This window comes from Triturus cristatus, chromosome 10 (genome assembly GCF_964204655.1).
Source record: "Triturus cristatus chromosome 10, aTriCri1.1, whole genome shotgun sequence".
NCBI lineage: Eukaryota > Metazoa > Chordata > Amphibia > Caudata > Salamandridae > Triturus > Triturus cristatus.
This window is the reverse complement of record NC_140593.1, coordinates 134504830-134525658: the sequence shown is the minus strand read 5'-3', so window position 1 is coordinate 134525658 and position 20829 is coordinate 134504830. Positions and strand designations below refer to the sequence as shown.

Below are 20829 nucleotides of genomic sequence, written 5' to 3'. Positions count from 1 at the left end.
TCCAACGCAAGAGCAAAAAGAAGCGGGGACAGGGGGCAACCCTGCCGCGTGCCCCTGCCAAGCAAAAAGGGGGCAGAGACTCTACCATTCACCACCACCTGCGCCAGTGGTTCCACGTATAACAACTTCACCCATCCAATGAACCCAGGTCCAAAACCAAACCTAGCCAGCGCCGCCCAGAGATACGGCCATTCCAGCGTGTCAAACGCCATTGTGGCGTCCAGTGACGCCAAAATGGCAGGCTCCCGAATAGAGTCAACTCTCGCGAGGACTCAATGGAGGCGCCGCAGGTTCAGCGTGGTGTTGCGATGCGGAATAAAACCAGACTGGTCCGGATGTACCAGGTCACCGATGACTTTAATCAGACGATTAGCGAGCACTTTAGCGAGAATCTTAGGTTCAGAGTTTAGGAGTGAGATGGGCCTATAAGACGCACAGCAATCACGCGGCTTGCCCTCTTTATGGAGCACCACAATGGTCGCTAGACATTGATCACGCAGCAGGGCGCCGGCCTCTCGGGATGCAAGAAACATCTCGCGGAGATGGGGTGCCAACCTATCTGGACGAAGCTTGTAAAGCTCGATCAGAAGGCCGTTAGGGCCGAGAGCCTTTCCTGAACGGACCGAGCGAATCGTCGATGCTATCTCATCGTTTGTAAGCGCCGCGTCCAGCATTTCTTTATCATCGACCGAAAGGCACGGCAATGCAATATCTCGCAGCAATTGACAAGAGTCGTCTTCTGGCCTCTCCGAGACCGGAGAGTAGACGTCCCGCAAATGGTCCGCAAAGCAGCTCACAATCTCCTTCGGATCCGTAACACTCACACCATCAGCACGCACAATCACCGGGACCACACGACTCGCTCGCTCTCTCCTCTCCAGCCATGCAATCAACCTTCCAGCCTTGTCACCAACATCATACAAGCGCCCCTGTTGCTCCCTACTAGCGAGCTTGGCAGCATCCGTAACCAACGCCCTGTAATCCGCTTGTTTCAGGCAAAGGGCATGGAGTTTGTCCCGTGTGACCCCCCGCCCGAGATCTTCTTCCAAGTCAGTTATGTCCGACTCCAGGCATACCACCTCCTCAGTTTTACGCCTCTTAGCATGGGAGATCAAAGATGGGGCCTGCCCACGGATGACCACCTTGAAAGCCTCCCACAACGTTACGGCCGAGGAGACTGAACCCTGATTTTCCTCAAAATAACGGTCCAGAGACTTAACCAAAAGGGCACGAGTTGTGGGGTCATGCAAATACCAGGGATTAATCGGGGCCACCCTCCCCTCTGCCCCCATGGCCACATCTAAGTGGAGCAGGACCGGGGAATGGTCAGAGATGCCACGGGCCAGATGTCTGACCTCCCCGATCATTTGGGCTTGGGCGGCCGGCATCAGCACATAGTCCAATCTAGATAAGGAGCCGTGGACGCCAGAGTGAAATGTAAATTGGGCGAGCCCCGGATGCATTGATCTCCAACAGTCCACAAGCCCCATAGTGTCGATAAAGCCACCCAGCCAAGAGTGCGCCCCGGGGAGGTCTCTGGGAGGGTGCAGATCCTCTCTACCCGACACCACAGAATTGAAGTCACCACCCACCAGCAAGAGGCCCTCCGGGAGCCCAAGCAGCAACCCTCCCAAGTCCGCAAAGGTAGTGGTTTGCAACCCCGGGGGGACATAAACTGAAACCAAACACAAAGTCTGTCCTTCCCACCGGCCCACCAACACCACGTAGCGCCCCAGGTCATCATGTATCACCTCATCAATTTCCAGCGGGAGAGAGGATCGAACCAAAATGCCCACCCCTCTGGAGCCGGTTGTAAAACCAGAGTGGGCCACCAAACGGTAGCCCTTTCTATTCATAGCATGGCATGAGTGTCCCACCAAATGCGTCTCCTGCAACAGAACCACATCAGGAGAGAGACGTTTCAAATATTGTAGCACCACCCCTCGCTTCAGTCGGTCCCCCAAACCATTGACATTCCATGTTAAAATGTGCAATCCCCTACCCCCCATTTCCATAGCAACGGACACCCCACCCACGTTGAGAGCTAAAAACAGCACACTGATTTCCTGGTACAAAACGAACACCACACAAAAACAACACCCCTACCGCCACCCCCCAACTCCCGCTACAAACCCCCCCACCCTGCACCCCTGCACAAGACCATTAAGCCACCCCAACTCGCAGTGTGCCTGTCGCCCCACCATAAACCTACTCTACGGAAAGAAAGAAAAAAAAACCCCGAGGAGGAAGAGTCTCACCAGATACCCCGCGGCCTCCCAATGATGAAGGAAGGGTAATGCAGTCCTAGAAAAGAAAAACCAGTACATCAAACCCAAGTCGGGGGTGAACACAAAATTGTCAAGGAACCACAAGTCATTCGTTCACCCTTGGTCCGCTGATCCACCACCCACATCCGCGGCTCGTTCCTCCCCGCCGTGCCGACGGTGCAAGGTGTCAAGCCAGTCCTCAACCGCCTCGGGCCGGTCGAAAAAATGAGTCTGTTCTTCCAATTCAATGCGTAACTTGGCCGGGAAAAGCATAGAGTACTTCAAGCCCATGTCCCTCAGCCGCCGCTTGACAGTCATAAAGCCCATTCGCTGTTTTTGCACCGATTGTGTAAAGTCAGGATAGAAACTGATATCCGCATTGTCATATTTCGTCGGGCCATGCACACGGGAGGCCTGCAGGATTGCGTCACGGTCCCTGAAGTTGAATATCCTGGCAATGATAGGTCGCGGCGGGGCCCCAGGCCTCGGCCGGCCCCCCGGAACTCTGTGCGCCGGCTCCACCGTAAAGAATTTGCTGAGGCCTTTCGGCGCTAGTTTGGTCAGGATCAGATCTTCCACAAAGAGATCGACCGGCCCATCCTCCGACTGCTCCGGCACACCGATGATGCGTACGTTATTCCCCTGGGCCCTGCTTTCAAAATCCTCCAGTCTCTTGGCAGAGAGGTCGCTGAGGGCCGGCAAACTACGGATCTCCGTCTGCAGTTCCGAGACATCCGTCTTGAGGCCAGATGACGTGAGATCGAGTGATTTGACCTTCTCACTAGTTTTCGACAGATCAGCCTTAAGTAAGTTGATATCGATCAACACGGTGTCCAGCTTGTGGGCCAGCGAGTCGAATTGCTGGCCGACCGAGGCCTTCATGGCGTCGATGGCACCCATAACGTCTTGTAGTGTCAATTCCGTCGAGGGTGACGGGCCCTCCTTGGCTGCATCTGAAAGTCCACTCGATCCGGGAGATCCCTTCTGCTGGGCATAGCGGTCCATGTTGTTCGCTTGCACGTAGCTACCCCTCGGGGGAGCTCTAGACTTGTGCTTGTCGCCGTCCAGCCGGGTCGTCATCACTCAGCAGGGAGAGCAGATCCAGTATACCTGTTAGGCACACCTGACTGATGGACAGCCCCCTTGTCAACGCCACTCGACCGCTGCAGCTCGGTCCCAACGCCGAGCGACTGCGAGCGCCCGCCACCAGACTCTTAGAGGAAAGTCAAAAACGAAAGTGAAACCGGGGGGGACGCCCGCCCTAGACCCTAGTGCCGTTGTTGTTCGATTGGAGCTCGGGGACAGTGCCAACCCAAGTCCGGGGTGGCGCCACGGAGCAGGCCTCTTTCTGGAGTACAGGATAAGTCGAGTTCCCAAAGTCCGATTTAAGTCCCGAAAACGGGAGTCACCTCCGCTTTGGTTCACCAGTAATATTCCTTCAGAATAACAGGATTATAGCCAGGATAGACGTGGGAGGCCGCGAGGGTCCAGGGAGCCCTGTGCCTACGCGTCCATCTTGGTTGCGCGCTAGGCTCCTCCCACGACTCAGTCTATTTTGATGTGCCACTGTTCTTAACCAAACGCCTACAGCTGGTGCAGAATCAAGCAGCCAAGCTGATCCACCAGCAACCCAGGTGGCAATATGTTACCCCACTTCTGAGGAAATTGCACTGGCTTCCTATCCCCCAGCGCTGCGCCTTTAAAGTAGGATGCCTGGTTTTTAAATCACTACATGGTCAGTGCCCTAAATTTATTGATACCCTCATCCAGAGACACTCTCCTACGCGTAACCTACACTAGGCTCACCTCCATCTTCTGGCTACCCTCGCCTTCAAGCTGAAGCAACAAGGTGGCTGTAGATTCGCAACTCTGGCACGCCGACTTTGAAATTCTTTTCCTTTGGAAACTAGATCATGCACAAGTCTACTGAGCTTCAGAAAATCCCTCAAGACATGGTTATTCACACAAGCGTATGATTAAACTCCATCTTCGTCCGGCTAGTCCTACACTTAGCGCCATGAAACTAACCGGTGTACGTGCGTTTTATAAGAATTTTCTAATAACATAACAACCCTTGACACAAACTTGGATGTCACAGCAGATTGTCATGCTGTCAATAAAGTGTAAACACAAGGAGATGATGGACGGAGCGCTGAAACTTTTCAGACACTCGCCCCCAGTCACAGATCTGGGTTTAATCCATCATCATTCTTTAGCTCACTCCGCCACCCCAGTTCAGACATGTCTTCCCTGGGTCGGAAACAAGCATCCTGGGACCAGTTTCTGGCTAATCAGCCGTCAATAAAGTGTGGCAGATCATTGTGAAGTCAAACTCCATGTTGAGGTGGAAATAATGTCAAAAATAGAAATGCCTGTACAGTTCTTGCTAATACTGAGAAGCATGACCAGATGGATGGCATAGAATATTTAAGGAGCCAGTTAAACTCAGGGTGGTTACTTTTGTGGTGGAGAAAATATATAAACGATGACCCTCTCTACATAAGGGGTCATGTCTCACCCGAATCCTTGGCCATCCACTCAGCAGTGAAAAGGGCATTTGGCCAAGGAACTGGGGATGCACCGTCTCCAGGTTAGAAGAGCAGAAAAATTGACACAGCATGAAAATGTGTTGCTGTAGGGGGCAGCAGCCAGTGGTGCATCTTAAATTCAATGGGTTTCCTTTTAGAATTCAGTAAGTATCAAGAGGAGGAGATGGAGCATATAATCAGGCATCTTCTGGAAACTGGTAAATAACTAGTCCATAAAGGGCTAGATCATCTTTAATGCAAACATTTACTGTGTGTTTCACTGTCCCTTTGAATGGTAAGCATTTTTTTGGCCCTCATGTCAAAGCTTGGTTGCAGCGCCATAAGGGGATAGCAAGTGTAAAAGCGGCAGCAGTACTGCAGTCTTTGGGGTTCCAAATGCATCCGACCTTTCAGGAAGTATATGCCCAAAAGTCCTTAACCCAAGGTGGCTTAGGAGACAACAGTCAAAGAAAAGATCAAGGTGATTCTGGAAAAGGGTGCCTCAAACTCGAAGCAGTGACTTGCCAAGCATTCCCCCTGATCACAAAAACACCTGTCGGGGGGGGGGGGGGGGGGGGGGGAAATCAGGTTATTCTTTCTACACTAGAAATAACCTCCGACAAGAGGGTCCTGTCTGTTAAGCAAGGATACAGCTTGGAGTTCCACACCTCACTGTTGTAATCAGTCGGTAATATCAAACCCTGCTACAAGAGCATGTGCAAGTGCTTCTCTGCAATGGTACCTCCACAAAAGAGAATTCAAGCAATGTTCTCTCTGTACTTCCTCATTCCAAAGAAGGACGGTATCTTCCGGCCTACCTTTCTCCCTGGAACCATTACATTCTATTGGTGCATTTCAAGATGACGACCATGGAGGATGTCATTCCACTGCTCTGTGCAGGAAATCAGATGGCGATCCTCGACCACAAGTATGCCTACTTTCACATCCCTATTCATCTAGCATATCATCAATACCTCAAGTTTGTGGCAAGTGGCTAGGGTTTAAGGTCCATGCCAAAAAGTCCCATCTCGGCGCTCAGCCAATTCAGCCCTTATATGGAGCACCTCTTATACTATGTGACAGGCAAAGCCTATCCAAATCTAGAGAAGGCAATGGCATCTCAAAGGCTATTCATTCTTTTTCTGACATCGTCCTCTATTTAAGAACTGATATGAAGCTGTTGGAGATGATGGCCTCCTTCATAGCCTTAGTTTTGCATTTACCCACTACAGAAGTGTCCATCAAGGTAATGATCACAAGCAACAGGTCAGTGAAAATATCTAGAGCTATAGAGCCCTCAGTTCAACAGAACAAGAACGTGTTGCATGGCAGACCAGTTTTGGACCCTAAACCACAGGTGACCATTGCCATAGATGCCTCACTTACGGGGTGGGAGGTACATCTGAATAACATGACTGTTCAAGGTAACTGGACACAAGACCAATAAAAGGTTCACACCAACCTTCTAAAGATGACAGGGGTCCAGTTGACACTGAGAGCATTTTACATGCTCATTTGATTGTAAAAAGTCTGGATGAGGACAGTCAATATGCCTGCCATGTATTACCAGAAACAAGCCCCAGCTGTCAGTATTAACCCTATCTATTTGGCACTGGACCCATTCATCATCAGATCAGCTCCTAGCGGAGCATCTACTGGGGGTGGCGAACAACGACTTTGCAGACCTGCTGAGTCGGATGCTTAACAAGTAGAGGAGTGAGAGATGATCCCCAAAGGACCTGGAGGGGATGATGCACCCACGATCAATCTGTTCACCACCACAGAAAACACCAAATGCTTATACTTCAGCCTCCAGGTACCCACACCCCCAGTGCATAGGCAATGCACTAAGGATGAAATAGTCAGGGAGATTTGTTTATGCTTTTCCTCCACTACCTCTGATCGTTTATGTAGTGGGAAATCTTAGGTACATGCCCTCGATGCTCATTCTTGTCACACTGACGTGGGCGAGGCAGCTATGACACTCAGTGCTTCTGGATATGTCTGTCCACCCATATAAGAAGCTGGCCATCAGAACAGATCTTCTATCCTAACATCAGGGTCAACTGATCCAAATGTCAAGAAAATTAACCTTTGGCACGTCAGGTGCTAGAGTTTAGGTAACTTAACTATACAAAGGATTATATGTTAATGATGTGTAAGGCCTGCAAGATTACCACAAATTCATGTTATGCAGCAGAGTGGAAGCACTTTTTTCATTACTGCATAAACAAATAGAAGGCGGGTTTGCCATACACATCTATTAGATTGCATTAAGCAGCAGTAGCTGCTACATACAAAACAAAGAATATACATCTTTCATGAAAGATCTTAAGAGTAATTCCTCCAAGGACACCACTGTCTCTACATGGGACCTCAAAGTCGTCCTCACTAGATTAATGGGGCTCCCGTTTTAGCCACTGCACTCTTCTGAAATGCAGTATCTAAAAACAACTTTCCTGGTAGCCGTCTCTTCCTTGCAAAGGGTGAGCGAGTTGCAGGCGGGAACAGTAGATGCGCCTTTCATCCAGGGTCACGGCACTAGAGTTGTCCTGTGGGCAAATCCTGGTTTCCGGCCAAAAATGGTTTTCCATTTTCATGTTATTTAGACTATTGAGTTGCTAATCTTCTTTCCACACACTGATGCTGTGGCCGAAAGAGTTTTGCACAGATTAGATGTCAAAAGAGCACTAGTGTATTACATTGATGAGATTAAAGTCGTTTAAGATAAATCTTGTTGCATTTACTAAGCTGCACATGGAAAATCCCTTTTTCAAAGACGGGTCATGCAAAATCAATAGTTAAATGCATCCACGTATGGTATACTAAGGTAAAACTAACTCACTGTTCAGTGGATCAGGCATTTCCTACTGGAAAATAGTAAGCTGCAATGGCCTTCTTAGGTAGCAGATGTATACAAGACTGTTGTATAGTTAGCACACCTCACACTTTCACTCACTAAACATTAGTGTGTGGACATTCGTACGTGCCAAGAAGCTAAAGTTGGGCAATCTGTACTTTGAACTTTATTTTAAAAGGTCTTGAGTTTTCTTGAACAAGACCTAGAAACCAAAAACCTCTTCAAAGAAAAACAACTTGCAATGTCTGCATCCACCAATGAACAGTAGGAGTGTACAGAGCATGTGAATCTATAGAACTACAGGCTACAGTCCATTTCATACAGTGTAAGTAACCTTTTCCTTATTTATACACCTTCATACATATGGAGTGCTTCAACTGAGTTACAAAGTCTAACCCTACTTGAGATCTGTCAGTATTGCAGTATGGCAGCAGTCAACATAAGTGCTTTTAAAAAGAGGGCCAATGTATACTTACAACTGTTATTGTTCTAATACTAAAGGATAAAAAAAATCTCCTTTGAAGCATCATTATCCAAGAAAGTCGCCCAGTTCCTTACAGGTATTCTTAGGTTTTTGCCCTGAGCTGCGCCCTCAGGGCAGCACTTTCTGCCATTCAAAATTGCTACTTTTCAGCCATTCCTAAAAATACTTGGGGAATGTATAACTTTTCCCAAACTATTCCAGGGCTGGAGTTGGAATACAAAAAAAAACCTCCTGGAATATTTGGGGGAGGTGGATCTTTCCCCAAATAATCTGACTGGAGTTAGAATTGCAATTTTCAACCTCCAGTGTCTGCCATGCCCACGGGGCACAATTCAGGGCAAGAAAAATGAACAAGCCTCCCTACCTCTCCTTTTTTGTCCTTCTTGACTTGAACTCTTTGGCATGTCCCCAGACTAGACCATTGTTCTCCCTCCTGATAAAAATCTGATGAACAGGAAGAAAAGGAGCTCAGTAATGGATCAGATTTTGGCTAATCCTATCTTGACTTGAAACCTGTCTCTCTGTCATTGTTGACATACTTGGTTAATTGGAATATCAAGAGCTTCAGGGGACTTTTGAAAATGCAAAATGTGACATTATCATATTACTTTTAGGTTAATCCTGATAAGAGTGGGCGTGTCTGGTTTGGACCTAACACTGCACCCCTTTCTTCAATGTATTCTTTCACCAATGATCTCTGTTTAAGGGTAGGTCAACCTATGAGTTTGAAGTTTCTCAGGCTGAAAGTTGGGAGCATATAGGAAGTAGATACCCACATCCACCTAGCATTTGTACATTATGAAGCAAAGATCACTGAATCTCAAGTGGTCTTAACCTGAGTATAGCCAGATTGTATGGCCATTCTCCGGAGAGGGCAAATACACATACACTGGACTTTGTAAATCATGTTTTTAACCTTTTTGTTCCAGCCGAGAGATGGGGGAATGAGCACAGCGGATGGGGTTTTAAGCACCACTATTGAGCAGCTGCATATTTTCTGTAACCTAGCATTCGGCAAACCCTTGTAGTCTTCCAAGGACAAGGTTTCTTCTTCACAGTGAAACACAGGGTTTTTAAATCAAAACTGGTAGGGGCTGTGAAATGCCTTCATTATTGGTTTAGTCCAAGCTCCCTACTTTAAGCTAGCACCATTCTTGAGCAGTGGATCTTTCACAGAGTCACTTGCTTGAATCATTCCCCATCATAGAGTTGGGAGTCCAATGTAAATGTACAAGAGCAGTAAAGTCAAATGTTTATGGAAATACTTATACAAACCATTTCCTCCTCATCTGTCTTCCTGATCCCAGTCCTCACGTCATGGATTTTGCCTCCTCAAAGACCCTATAAGAGATCTGGGGTGAATTCACTCTTTGTTGCTATCAAACAAGTTCCCATTATCACCTAAAAAGCTATCTGTTATGGCCACTTATCTGTAGCTGTTAGCCTTCCACAAAAAGATCACCCTATTGCCAAATGGTATAACAAGATGGATAGTCTCTGCCGTTAGTTGGTCATTTCGAATCTGGTTGTCCTTTGAAAACTTCTATCTGCTCATTTCACAATGAGTGCATCATACGCTGACATTCCACTATCTGATAAATGCAGAGTGGCAACATGGAAAAGCCAACACATATTTGTGAAGTACTATTGCCTGAATATGGAAGCATCTATAGATGCGGCTCTTGGACAAGGAGTTCTTCAGAATCTGTTTTGCTATGGTAAACCTCTTCTTGCTACTCTCATTTGTCTAACAGAGTCAATGTTATACCTGCCATACGATGATTTGTGCACTTCTCGCTTTTCTGATTCAAGTATGTGAATCTATGAAAGAGTCGATGCAGGAGACTAAAAAGTTACTTACCTGTAACAGCTGTTCTCCAGCATTGATATTCTACATAGGTTCACAAGTGTCTGTCCCGCCTCCCTACTCAGAGGCTTTCATTATTAATTAGTCTTTCTTTTACACATGCTTTTGAAAATCTGCAGTATAGTAACCTCTACAGGAATGGATATCGGTGTGCATTCTCCTCATTGGTTGAACTTTAGGTCATTTATAATGAAGTGAAGGGGATACTAAAGCAAATTCTTTGTGTATTTCTATGGGAATTTGATCTTACTGCTGTTGTAAATATACTGTCAGACTCCCAGCTTGACAACTGGAAGTATTTAAATTTAATGAATCTATGCAAGATACCACACCTGGAGAATTATAGCTATAGACAACTTAAAATGAGAGCGAAAGGTCTTTGGATAAAAGAAAAAAGAAAAAAAAGATGCACCTGGAGAGACTTCCCATGGGGATGTACCACTGCCAGGCCCCTTCAAGCATGGAGCAAGATTTCTCTTTAGTATGGCTGAAGTTATGTTTTCAAGTTTTCTACCACCTTGAGACCTGGGTTGTCTCGGAAATATAGATCCTAATCTGTTAAAGCAAGGTTTCTCAGTACACCATCCTGTAATTCCCCACCCAACACCCTCATCGTCTCAATCACAAGGACTTTCTTGGGCTAAAGCTCACGGAGCTATGGTAGGGATGAAGCTAAAATTTGTGGGTTCTATAGCGTTTAACCTTAATAGAACATGAGAGAAGGTGCATCTGAAATTGAGCGGTAATAACCATCTGAAGAGAGCTGTTGTCATTCAGAGATCAGGACTACAAATGCACACATCTCCTGAACCAGATGTTCATGTCATTCGACCCAGTGTACCTTGACACATTACTCCATTGCATCTAAGACTCAGTGGGTATCGAGGCATTGACCCTGCAGTGCTTCAGAGTATTCTTGTCCGCCAGCAACCACTAGGGCATGCACTACGCTCTGGGGATTGTTAGATTTTCTCTGGTGAGATCAGGTTTGTTGTGGTTGTGAGACCGATCCCAAAGAGCAGAGTTCTAGTGAGGCTGGTGTTGCCCAGCATCCATCATATATTCAAATGCTCTCACAAGTTCAGTGTATTGCAGGGATAAAGGCAACCCAGCTCTGAGATGTTGTTGTGGTTCTTTGTCCTGTAACGTCACTGGTGCCTCTCATACTCCAGAGAGTATGGCAATGAGAAAAGGAGTCCATCATCCCACCCTTGTCGTACCTTTAGTGGCTGGTTTAGGTTTCTTTCACCATTCCTGATTGGAGCATTTAACACTTCTCTACACCTGCAATGAGTGTTCTCTGGATTAAGCCCATATTTCGAGATTTACTGTTAAGGCCTGTGTCAGTAAGAAAATTGAATAGTTTACAATTGAAACAAGTCTCCAGGATTAGAGCTGTGGGCCCTATGCAGTTGGTATTGGGAGATGTGTTGTGCAGCCCATCACATTGAGAAGCTCCATTTGAGACTCACAAAAACACAAATGTATTAAAACTATGTTTTCAAATGTTTGACCTCTGGCATATCATTCGGAAAATATTTAATCCTTATGAATATGGGCTGACTATTTCACTGGAAAACTGTTCTTACAAGCAGTAATTTTCCTATTTAAAAACGTGTTCCTGTCTGACTGAGCCTGCTATGGCATTGCAGTATACTACCTCCATAGTGTGTCCTTAATACACTAGTGATAAGATGTCTCTCTAAGGCCAGCATCATCAAACCTACTCTCTCTGTAAGAGGAGGTACAAATGGTATAGTGTAAGATAGCTGCATACCAACCAGCACTCTGGAACTCCAACCCAACTTTCTTCTGAAGATTTCAACAATATGAAGTTCAGAAAAGCACTGAAAAGCATCTGCTGCACTTTCCCTCTGGAATTCTGTGCCATCCATTGAACGTTCGTCAATTCCTAATAGCAAAAAGTCTTAGTGACTTTTGACCAACTCTTACTTTTAGCTCTCTGACATGCTAAAGTGTGGGTGCAATACAAATCTTATGAATAACATTATATATATTGTTGATTCCACTGTCTAGCAATATACTCATTCTTCTCGATGTGTAAGTAACTATGGGAAAATTGACAGGATGCACATTTGGAAGGCCTCAAAAACATTTGATTGTTAACGAGCGTTTTTGGAGCGTTTTTGATATCCTTTACATGCAACTCTTTACGAATGTTACTAACGTCATGGGTGAGGACGCACAACGTATTTGTATATTAGTCAGATTTCTCAAGGTGGCACCTAGTACGTTGGAAAAACCAACTGTTCAAATCCATGATAAAGGCTGCAGGCAATGGCAGTCATAAGGAATAAAATAATACAATGCCCACAGAGACTCAAGAGCAGTGCAGCTGATCCAAGGAAGTTTAGGATTGTTTGGACTGCGCATTGTAGCGGCTGACGGAGAACGGGGGTGGCGAGATTGGGGAGGGGGATGAAAAAACAAAAAAAACTCACGTATCTCTTTGGCCAGCCACATCTCTCCTCCGCTTCCCTGCCGACGTCCCAGAACAAAAGCAGGAACTGAGAGCACACAGTGGCTCACTCCCCTAAGCCAATCACAACTCTGCAAAGCAGCTTTGTTTGGTCTGAGTTCTGTGGTACGGCACTCAGACGGGGAATGGGAGCTTGGCCATGTTCCTCACCAGACCGTATAATTCAGCCTGGTGGGGAAGATGCAAAGCGTGCATGACTGTTTAGTCGGCCCAAGACGGCCTACCACTCCTTCCCCTGGGACCCTAGCCCTGCCCCGTCCTATACCATCCCAGCAGCTACCAAATATAAAATGATAATAACAAAGTTGTAATCTTTTTACTTTTTCACTGCTTTGAAAGCAGTGGGGCGACGTTCCTCCACCTTAGCAGAGGAGCCGCCCCTGACTGCACATCAAGTGTGCCAATTACATTAGAAATGAAGCAGCTCTTATAGCTGTGATTGGGAGGGTGGAAATATTTCTTTTTTTAGTTAAAAAAAATATTTTGCAGTTGCATATAAAACTATGAAGGGGGGAAAAGTGTGCGCTAAGCCTGTTCTACATCAGCCAGTCTAGGATTTGGAAGATTAATTTTGTCTCATAAGTTGCTTTTACATATATACAAGTCCTGTTCCAAAAAGGAATTATCCTAGTCATGCATAGGTCGAGGGTTTTACAAATATAGTCACTTTGTCAGCAATTGTTTAATGTCTGTTATTGCACGTTTTTATCGCATAATACTATTTTATGCAGTTTCATGACCTTTGTGTTGTTGATGATTCGAATTTATCAAGACAAACAATTTATTCAGTCAAGAATATTACTAGTTCAATAGTGTCATCACGACAGTTTGTGCTTGGGAAAGTAGATCAGATTGCATAATATGCATATAGTATTATGTAATTTTTTAATACACTTATGTTCTTTTTAAAATTGAGAATATACATAACTTTTCTATTATTCTTTTAAAGGTAAATGGGCAGTGGAAAGGTGCAAGTGCTGGTGGCTGTGGTAATTTCAGAGATTCCTACAAAAACAACCCCATCTTCCAGTTCCAGGTGGAGAGATCTGGCCCATTGCTGGTTGAACTAAGAGGGCCCAGGTAAGTGTCTACTTCCTAAATGGTGCCTAACTTTATTGTCTGGCTCCCTCTGCAGTTTTGTAGCTTGCCAGCTGCTTGTTTCTACTGTGTTTTGGGGCCTAGTACAGAGATGCCTCCTATGTAACTTTCAATATTTTAGTGCTCTTCTCAAGAACATTTGTACATCATCTTTGTGTATCATTGGTCCATCATAGCACGATTGATTCATGGTAAGCAAAAATTAGTCATACAGTAGTTCTTCAGCTAACTTTATTTCTAAATAGTACACTGAGGACTGACATAGTAAATGAACCATTAAATTAGACTTCTCTGAAACCGAGCAGAAAATATAAAGTGCAGACCATGCTATCCTCACTGTAGCCCAATCAAGCTCATACCAGCCTCAACTAAAATGTTGGAATAGCTGCTGTTTTTCCACTTAAGGTCCAACCCCGAACCCAATAATATTCTTTGCAATTTTCTGCAGGTTTCAAGCTTCATAGAAGCACAGCAACTGCCTTAGTAAGAAGAGATGAGGTTTATATTTGGTTTGACTCCATTTCCACCAACAGAACCCAGGAAATACCTTTCTCCGTACCACTCCACGAGAAAGAGATTAACTTGAGGTGTCAGTCACGGATTTGTGCTGTCTCTCAGCCTGTTCAATATCAGTATCCAGCCATCGGCTATACTCCAGTCCCTTGGCATGTTTATGTCTGGGTATGCCGATGATACCCTGAATATCGTTTGTTTGGCTACAGGGTTCATAGTTGCAGGCAAGTGGGCAGCTGGATGACCGGTAGATGGCTGCAGATGAACTGTGGAAAGACTGCAATATTGCATTTAGCGGATAAAGGCCAAATTTGATGTGAAGATTTCTGGTCTAAGGAACTCAAACTTTTCATCTCAGTTGATAATGGAGTGAATGGATCACATTGAATTAAGAGCTCACATTGATAGCACTGGTTTCTTTCTTCTGCCTGTTTCTACCAAATTATAGTGCTCTGCACAATCCTTCTTTGTTTGACTATTCATGGCCAGTTGTCTTCCACCACTGCATTAATGTTCTTTGGGCGTACAGGATTGTGCTATATTTAGGTCTTTCCAGACGGGGCCTATCACATATTCTGGTTATTTAAAATGCCTCTGTGAGACTGTTGAAAAATCCCTCAAGATTCACACTTTTGATGAAGCTGCACTTGATGCCCATCAATGCCAGAATGGTGATCAAAGGCATTACCTTTTTTCATAAGTCTCATCTCCACATATCTTGAAAAATATGATTCCAGGATGATTTCCCAGGTCGCTTCTTTCGCCTAATTCTGCTACATTGAATTACCAAATTCCCTAGGGACACAAGTGTCGATTGTGCCTCTCAGTGCTACGGCCCAGGCGGTGGAACATTCTTGTGTCTTTTTAGATGCAAGACTCATTTGTTGGACTTAAAGAACAAACTCAAAACATGGCTTTTTGAGAAATATTTGGGTCCAAGTGTTACTGGTCTTCCAGTCTTCACACTTTTAGTTAAGCACCAAAAAGACACTTCAGGTGTATGCTCTCCTTATAACAATAAGTAAGCTGATTGTGCCTAATGTGAGCCATGACTGTGCAACTTAAACAGTCTTATATTATGAGACGTCCATGCACTGTGTGGAAGAGTGGGCAAGCACAGGATGTGCCTATTTTGGTATAGATGCCCCCACACAGGAATACATTTCAAAGTATGTTAGATGCATTTCAGAATATAAAAACAGATTCTTTCTTGTTTGTGAGGTCTTAAAGTACTGATGTAAGTCAGGATTTTTACGGAGACAAGACAATTGGTTTTCAGTGCTCAGTACTTACAGAAAGGTCTTGTGGGCAAAATGCTCTTTCTTTCTGTGCATGACACACATTTACATGGTCAGTTTACTCCAGTGAGAATATAGTCATGTGACTCAAGGAAATGTATGTGAGTTTACTAAAATGAGAAAATAATGCTTTGGCATCTGTATAACTTGCACATGGTCTAAGTTGCTCAGTTTTCACTGAAGGTTTGTGAATGAGCTCCATATAATTTAATAACAGAGCTGTTGACTTGAAGCATTGAAGTGCTCTTGTTTTGCTTTCCCTCTTGTTCATGCTATAGGCAGTACAGCGTGGGGTTTGAGGTGGTCACTGTCTCTACTGTCGGTGAACCAGGACCCTCAGGCTTCCAGAAGAAGAGCAGCGGAGATTACAGGTAAATTCAACCTTTGTCTTTAACTTACTGTTCCACGGCTTACTGAGAAGGGCGAGTGTTGTGAACAGGGTAGTATAATCTGCTGCTTCGAGTATTGCAAATCGGTCAAAGAGAGAAGAAATGGAGGATAGTTGGTCGTGGAAGGTAGCAGTGATGAAGTGTGCTACATGTGATGAGGCTTTCTCTTTGAGTGCAGAGTTGGGAATTGGAGGTTAGTAAGTAGCTTGTTTTAGGTACTAATCAAACTTTCTTTGTTTCAGAAAAGAATACTGAGAAACAGCACAGTAGTTGGAGTGCTTGTGTATTTTATTTTCATTTAGGTAAAATAACATTATTTTAGTACAGTAGATGGTGGGAGGAAGTCACACATGGAAGGACAGAAATTAGACCTTAGGGCTTGAGGAAGACAAGAGAGTAGAAAATGAATAATCTGTACCCATTATTGAGAATGTGATTGCAAGGTGATGAGGAGACCATGGATACAATGATTTTCAGGTCTGATGCAGATGTGAGGGTGCGTGCTAACAGACTGTTTGTGTTAATCTAGATATTCAGTATCCCATGCCGTTCAACTAGACCATTTCATTAAATAAGATACAATGATTTTTATAATCTCATTTGTCTGTGTCTATTTTAGGTTACCATCTTAAACCTGCTTTGTTGCTTCGTAGTGTTATTCATATTTCTAAGCTCTGGTCTATACACCTTACTTTCATCATAGTGATAATTTTTATGAGAGATTTCTAATTTTATTCCGGTTTCACATTTTTTTTGCAGATGTGGGTTTTGCTATCTGGAGCTGGAGAGCATCCCCGCTGGAGTTTACAATATTATCCCCACTACTTTTCTTCCTCAACAAGAGGGTCCGTTCTTCTTGGACTTTAACAGTGCAACCCCAGTCAAGATATCGTCACTTCAATGATAGGGAAGCTGAAACTATGCAACATTCTCAGGATCACGGACAATGGCTAGGACTTGTAGAAATCACAACCGCTTCCAGAGACTGCACGAAGGAAGCTACGGAGCACATAAAGTTTACATGAAGTAATCAAAGTATCGCACTTGCCATAGCGTCTAATCACACTGGTTGGCTGACGAAAAAGTTAGGATCTACGTCATCGCCTTAGATCGACAATCTGTTTCTATAGGACAGATGCCAAAGGAAAACTCGGAAGGTTGGGGGCCCTCCAAATGGCGGTGCCTTGTATGGACTTGGGGAACTCTGAATGTAAAAAAGTGTTTGCCAACCTTGTTCGTGGGCATAAGGAGGCGCAAACCTGGAATGTCACATGAAATGCTGTTAATTCTGACAGAAAGTCAGACAAAGTACATTTGTTCAGGAGTGAATAACTACACTTTGTGAGTTGTGGTGTAGAGTCAAACCCTCTCTGGATGTTATGTGAACTGCAGCATGTTCTGGTGCATTAGTGACTAAAGGGAAGGATACATCCCAGTCTCACAAAAGTTTACAGAATGTGTTGGTGAGGGTGGTTCGATGATATTGCACAGGAGTGTTTGTATGCGTTCTGTAGGTTTTACTGTGATATGATGTTATGTACACCCGTAGGTCTGTAGGAAATCTTGTATGGCAACCTGGTGGAAAGGGATAGTGATAAGTCGCCCTCTGGACACTTCCTCTTATTCAATATGGACCTGAAGGAGAAACTGACACCTAAAGCAATATGACAGTCTAGTCCCATTTTACATTCAAAGGCTTCTAGTTAAAGATGCAACATGTGGTACCATGTTTATCTTCTGTTTCACCAACATGTTCACTTAATATATTCTACAGCTCTAATATTGTTTGCATTCTATTATTTATATGGTACCTCTATGTCCTATTTAGACTGTGCAATATTTTAAGTGGTATACCTACAACTGACGTCAGCACTGTAAGTCTTGTGCTAATGAGGCCATCTGAACGTGCTATTCCAAGGCTGACAATTGGGTCCAGAATACAAGTTGTCATGAATTCTTTGCAGAGATTCTGGATTGCCGGAATTTCCAGTACCGGACGGACTCGCTGCATAGAATTCCTTGAAGTACAAGTTATACCCCTAGGAATGGGTATTAACTGTGTGGACCCAGAAGTTCCAGGTAGAATTACCGATTCCAGGGGGTTTAACGCAGATATTTTCCACCAGCTGTTAGCCGGTTGTATATGTTTACAAGGGCTCCTAGGGCAATGGCAAGGTTGGTGAAGGGTAGAAAGTTGTCAGGAGTGGAGAAGAGCATTACAACCAAGTAATGCTCCATTTGTCCCTTGACTGAGGGTCAGGTGGCGGCTGAAGAATGGATCGTATCTGCTGGATTTTCCAGCTAGTAAAATCAGGTCCATCGCTTAATGACCTACAAAATATGTGTGCCGGAATTTCAACCCACATGGGAATTCCTCTCCGCACAACTTGTGAACTGGGAACCTATCTACCTAGAAACTGCTGGGAATGGTCTTTGAAAGGCTGCCACGATACCTGGAGGTGGAAAATGGTGTCTGGCTGGGCTGTTGACGAATGAGGAAGTAGAAGAAATTTGACAAATCTCATAATTTAGAAGACCGTGAACTTCAAAGCCTAGAAATTTTGGTAGGTGACTGACATAAGGCTTGTGGTTTCATTGGCTACTATTTGCCTGTCTTGCTTTTTGCTTGCACGTGCCAAGCTGCAACTTTGTTGGCTTCTGGTTCAGTTCTACTCCCCGGCTGGGCTCTCAATAGATTCTGCATTGTGGCACAGAGCCTGTTTCCATGTTTCTTGCCTCCCAACCACATTACCGAAATACTCACAGTGGTGAAGTCACACTTTGAAGCCCAGGATTTGAACATCCTGTTAACATCTCTACATTGTGTTACTTTTTTCCTAGATGGTGGGTTATTATCTAGAACCGTTTGATTTTTTTCCCCGTGGCCTTATTGGTACAGGGCCCCAGAATATGGCTTTTTTACTGTAAATGCTTACTCCTTGTCTTCCCGCCTACATGATACCAAGTCTTGGCAGCAATTGGAACCAGTCTTCAAACTCAGACATATCCACTTTGGCTGAGCCTGCTATACCTGAAGAACTTCGCCAGATAATGGGCTGTTTGATAGGTGAAAATTAAGATTTTTCCAAAGCAAAGCACTTGAAACAAATGTTTTCTGTATTTCATCTGTCTTTTAAGTCCATACGATCTTAGTAAAATACTTTTAGATTCATCCAACTTCAACCTGCTCATAATACTTGAATACCCCATCCTGAAGGTTTTGTGCTTCATATGTGAATAACATCTTCCTTTAAACTACAGGTCTTGAATGTGTGCAGTGGCACCCACTGAGTGAACAGAGCTCATAAAAAGTCCAGGAGAGGCAGGAGGGGGCTTCAAGATGAAGGGCAGTAACCACTTTGTGTGGGATGATAGACGTTGCAGCCAGAAGCAAGAGAGATTAGATTTGGGGGTTATCAAACTGCAAAAGTGGCTCCTATTCTGAGAAGAGTGTAGCAGTGGGAAGACACAGATGAGTTACCAGGCCCTCGCGTCCACTTTAAATGTTTCTCTGAAAACGGTACGATTTTTCCATTTTCAAATTTTTGGCCAGCTAGCGACTTTTGCATATAAGTGAGAAAATGAAAGACCAAGTAGAAAATATAAAAGACTAACCAATCTTACAAAAAACATAAGGAACGGGTAGAGTGTAATGATAATTTTGCTCACACTGAGTTGTAGGGAGCATCCGGTAGTAACTCTTCAGGTGTCCTGCCTGTAGCAGATTGGGGTCTTCCTTGTCCAAGCTGACCCTGGAGGGAAGGTAAAAAGACACTTCTTGTCACATGGCCTTGGTGATTTCAGAGTCTCTTCGGCAAGTGAACAAGCAACCGGCCACGACTTCTGAGTCAAGCATATTTCCAAAAAGACGTAAGGTAGGTAATGTGGGGTATGAAACCTCTTTGGCAGAACTCTACAGGCTTTGGTCCGCCCATTACCAAGCCAACCATAAACCTTTTCCTATTTCATTTTTTATTTCAAACGTTTGTTTAACCATGTCTGCCACTTGAGAGTGAGACAACACCTGGGACGGGAGAATGCGTCATTCTGGGTAGCTAAGAAAGCCAAACTATAAAGCGCAGAGTTCTAAAAAAAAAAATGCAGTCACAACCGGTGATGGAATTGGGGAAGACAAAGCCATTCTGCCAATATAATAGTACTGAAGAAAATTATGTTTTTAAAATAGGACCGCTTCTTCTCACTTCTTTGGCTTTATCTCAGTGTATGAAATGTCCAAGGGGGCAGGGGAAGAGGATCATTTTGGCAAAAAACATTCTTGTCTAACTTGCTCGCTATGATAGATCTCCATGTTTTATATTTCACATATATATTGTGAGAGTATAAACACTGCTGAATAAAAAAAATTGCTGGACTTTTATTACAGGTTATTGTCGCAAAGCCCACTGGAAATTGTTGGCTTACTTGCAGTGTTTAACATATGACATACTGTCTTTATGGTGAGAACATTTTCAAGCACTGCTGAACATCTGTTTTAGACATCTTAAAATGTCTCCTAAAGCCTCCCAAGTATATTTGCCTCACTTGCACCGTACATTCATGTATGTTATGGGCAAAAATAAAAAGTGCTTCTAAACATCAGTTTATGTCTACATTTCTTGGGTAATTGCCCCAAATCCTACCTTGCAAAGTCGTTGCTTGTGATATACTAGTTACAATTCATGTTTTACTTAAGAATTGTGACATAATACTAGCAGTTTTTATTGCAAAATGCACCCTTATGGACCCGAGGATGCTTTTTGTGCTGAGAAAATAGCGCTAAATGCAGCAGAACATGACCAGCAGCAGCCTCTGTGCTCTTGCAGGAGGCATTTTTGCCATAAATTATTCTAAATTACGCACGCGGGTGTACCGGTGTAATTTTTGGTAATTTTGCATCACAAAAGTAACACAATTGCTCTGACGTAATTAAAAGTACAATGCAGCTTGTTTATGTTGAGTTTGGTTTCGTTATGATCAGTAGTTTTTAGACAGCGTACATCTACTGTTTCCAATGGCACCTTGGCA

General features: G+C 44.4%; 1 protein-coding gene across 6 annotated transcripts in view; it reads left to right on the top strand.

The window, feature by feature from the left end:
* The window catches only part of CAPN7 (calpain 7), a 371178-nt gene extending 350775 nt beyond the window's left edge, over window positions 1-20403 (top strand). For all 6 annotated transcript variants that reach the window (XM_085630640.1, XM_085630642.1, XM_085630639.1 and 3 more), the window contains 3 exons: window positions 13456-13586; window positions 15694-15786; window positions 16564-20403. In XM_085630640.1, the coding sequence (XP_085486766.1) occupies window positions 13456-13586; window positions 15694-15786; window positions 16564-16708 (369 nt within the window). In that variant the 3' untranslated portion in view covers window positions 16709-20403. The remainder of the gene's footprint in view (window positions 1-13455; window positions 13587-15693; window positions 15787-16563) is intronic.
* The last annotated feature ends 426 nt before the right edge of the window (window positions 20404-20829 follow it).